General features: G+C 30.1%; 1 protein-coding gene across 1 annotated transcript in view; it reads right to left on the bottom strand.

The window, feature by feature from the left end:
- Positions 157-2,963, bottom strand: part of LOC107624275 (transcription factor MYB34) — a 5,091-nt gene continuing 2,284 nt past the window's right edge. Inside the window, exon 3 of the mRNA XM_016326764.2 lies at positions 157-1,619. Within this exon, the coding sequence (XP_016182250.1) occupies positions 701-1,619 (919 nt within the window). The 3' untranslated portion in view covers positions 157-700. The remainder of the gene's footprint in view (positions 1,620-2,963) is intronic.

Here is a 2,963-nt window from a genome sequence, read left to right as displayed (position 1 = left end):
GAAGTACATGACAAGTTGACAACCAAGCAAATGAATAAAAATGATAGGATACGGTAAATTAATTATGTGTACATTTAATTATTTCTTTTTATATACAAAATTAAATAAAAAGTGAATCTTTTGATCTTGAAAAGCCAGAATGCGACATAAAACCAATAGCAATAAAGACGATACTAAATATTTCCTTTATTGGATTTTTTTTTGTACAATTTATACACCGGAATTTACTTAGGGTAAAAAAGATTAAAGACACACACTATCTCTATTATCCTTATACTAACACTTTATCAGTTTGGTTTAAAGAAACTCATCTTCTCAGAATTAAAATCCAGACCTTAGAAAGCATCTGTATCCCACATTATCTATTAAAAAAGAAAAAAGAAAAACATTAAGATATGTATACTAATTTGATCCAGGAAAATGTCTCTGTTAATTAATTAAGCATCAACAAATTAAGCGTCAAATTTTTTTCTTTGGATTAGGCTTTTTTCTAAGGAATATTATTATTTATGCTATAAGACTATTATTAGTCACACTCCAAAACATAGTAACTCACTATAAAATCATGATCATGGTTTTAAATTGCAGTCACAGTAGACCACAAGAAAATTAAATTACAATGAGCATTATGTTGTAATAGCAATTAACCGCGATTTAAAACCATGATTAGATTATTATTATTATTTATTAATATTTATTATTAGAACATTGGGGAATCAGAAGGAGAAGAGTTTACTAAGTTAAGAATGCTGTTCCAGTAGTTCTTGTTATCCTCATAGAAATCACTACCATTGCCGTCGCCGTCGCCGTCGCCGCTACCACCACTAGCTCCGTCTCCACCACCTTCTTCAGACAAACTCCGATCATCAGATTGTGCTGCTGCATTGAGAAGAAGATTCGTGAACCCTTCTTCACCAACCATGGGATCATCATCATCATCGTCCACGTGACCATCCCCAACAATAACATCGTGATGTTGATGCGAAGAACCCCATGACGTTCCTTCCATGGCGGACATTGTTAACTCATGAAGACTATCATACACTTTACCCTCTTCTTTCACGTTATTACCATTATGCCCTTCAATTATTCCTCCGCCACCACCAGCCATGATTGTTAATGGCGGTGGAGCATTGTTCTCAGAGAAAGACAAAGTAGAAGTAGGTGACTCAAGGTCTCCAATTCCACCACCACCATTGTTGTTGTTGTTGTTTCCTTCATTAGATTTCAACCATCCTCCATTGGTCCAAGCTTTCAAGACATCAATGGAAGAAGAAGAAGAACGAGAAGAGGGTATAGTTGGTGGGAGTGCTGCTGATACTACTTCTGATGATGGTTTGTTGTTTGATGACGAAGAAGTTGTGAGGTGTGATCTTAGTTTCGATTCTCTGACTAGTCTCGCCTCGGCTTCAAGGCGAGCGCTCTCCCATTGGGCCATGTGGGAGAGATTAGCGGCGGTCTTGGATTGACCGTCGCTAGAGAGGAGAGTGTCGTTCTTGGGTTTGTGAGTGACGGGATCAATTCCCATCTTTGTTAGTCTCTTCTTTAGATGCGTGTTCCAGTAATTCTTGATTTCATTATCTGTTCTATTTGGCAAATGTGTTGCTATTGCTGACCACCTAAGCAAACAAGCAATTAGAGAACACAAAGTTGTTGTTAATAATAATAATAATGTGAAGATTTAGATGTATTTAATTTTATATGAAGTTGATAGTTAAAAATTGTTTAATGATTTGATAGATTTGACTAAATTATTATCTAATAGTTCTCAACTATCAATTTCAAATGAAGTTAACTACACTTCAATTTTTAAATAATAATAATAAATTCAGAATATTAGTTTTTAGTTAGTTAATATTAATTAATTTTAATTTTTAAAATTTAAATTTTAAAATGAATAAAATAATTTTAAAAAAATTAGTTTATATTAGCTGAAAAATTTTACTCTTAGCATTGCTCTAATAATTATACATACATACACCAATTCAACAAAACCAATGCAAAACCCTAGAATTAATCCATCATTTAGTTATTCTTTTTTTTCTTATTTATTTTTAATAAGTTTCATTTTGATACGTTAAATAAAGGTAAGTTTGTAGTATGTGTCAACTAGCTATAAGTGAAATTGATTATTTTTTTTTTTGGTAAATGTTATAATATATGATTAGATGTATAGTATATAAAAGTTAAATAATTTTTTAAAAATACTTGTTAAAAAGACAAGAATAAAAAATTTAAAATTTTTTATGTATTGAATATATCAAAAATATAAGTAAATTATTCAATAATATAAGTAAATCTTCTTTTTTATATATGATTATTTTTATGATATATTGAAGGTACTTATTTAGCAAGCCATTTTTGTTTTTGTTGATTTTTAAGTATTTGTTTAAGTGGAAAGGAAACTTAAATATTGAAAGAGAGAGAAAATGAGAGGTGCATGCATATTGTGAACCAGCAGTTACAACATGCATTGCCATTATATATTTTTTGTTGCTTTGAGTGGGAGAAGATCCTTCTTGCAAAATATTATTAAATATTAAATACTTAATATATAACCATAGGTTGAAATAAATAATTAAACTTGGATAGATGTCAGGAAATTTAAAGAAACGGCAGGATTTTTTCAGAAAGCACAAGGAAAATAAAATTATTTAAATGTTGTTGGAGATGGGGTTTGATTTTGAAACAGTTGGATATAAAGAAATTGAGAGGCCATTGCATTTAAGACATTCTGCTGAACACAGCAAGAAGGGCTGAAAAGAAATGAAATTATAGCTTCCCTGTCTCAAAATGAAATACTCATCACACAATTAATATGTTCTGTGTATAGAAATAGGAATAAAACATCAACTTGCATTGCATAATAAATCTTTTCATTTATTTTGTAATAAATTATATCTTGAAAAAAATGGAAAAAAAATTAACCAGACCAGGAAATTAATAATTAATATTAATATTAA

Source organism: Arachis ipaensis, chromosome B10 (genome assembly GCF_000816755.2).
Source record: "Arachis ipaensis cultivar K30076 chromosome B10, Araip1.1, whole genome shotgun sequence".
NCBI lineage: Eukaryota > Viridiplantae > Streptophyta > Magnoliopsida > Fabales > Fabaceae > Arachis > Arachis ipaensis.
The sequence above is the reverse complement of the archived record's forward strand: the minus strand, read 5'-3'. Positions and strand labels throughout refer to the sequence as shown.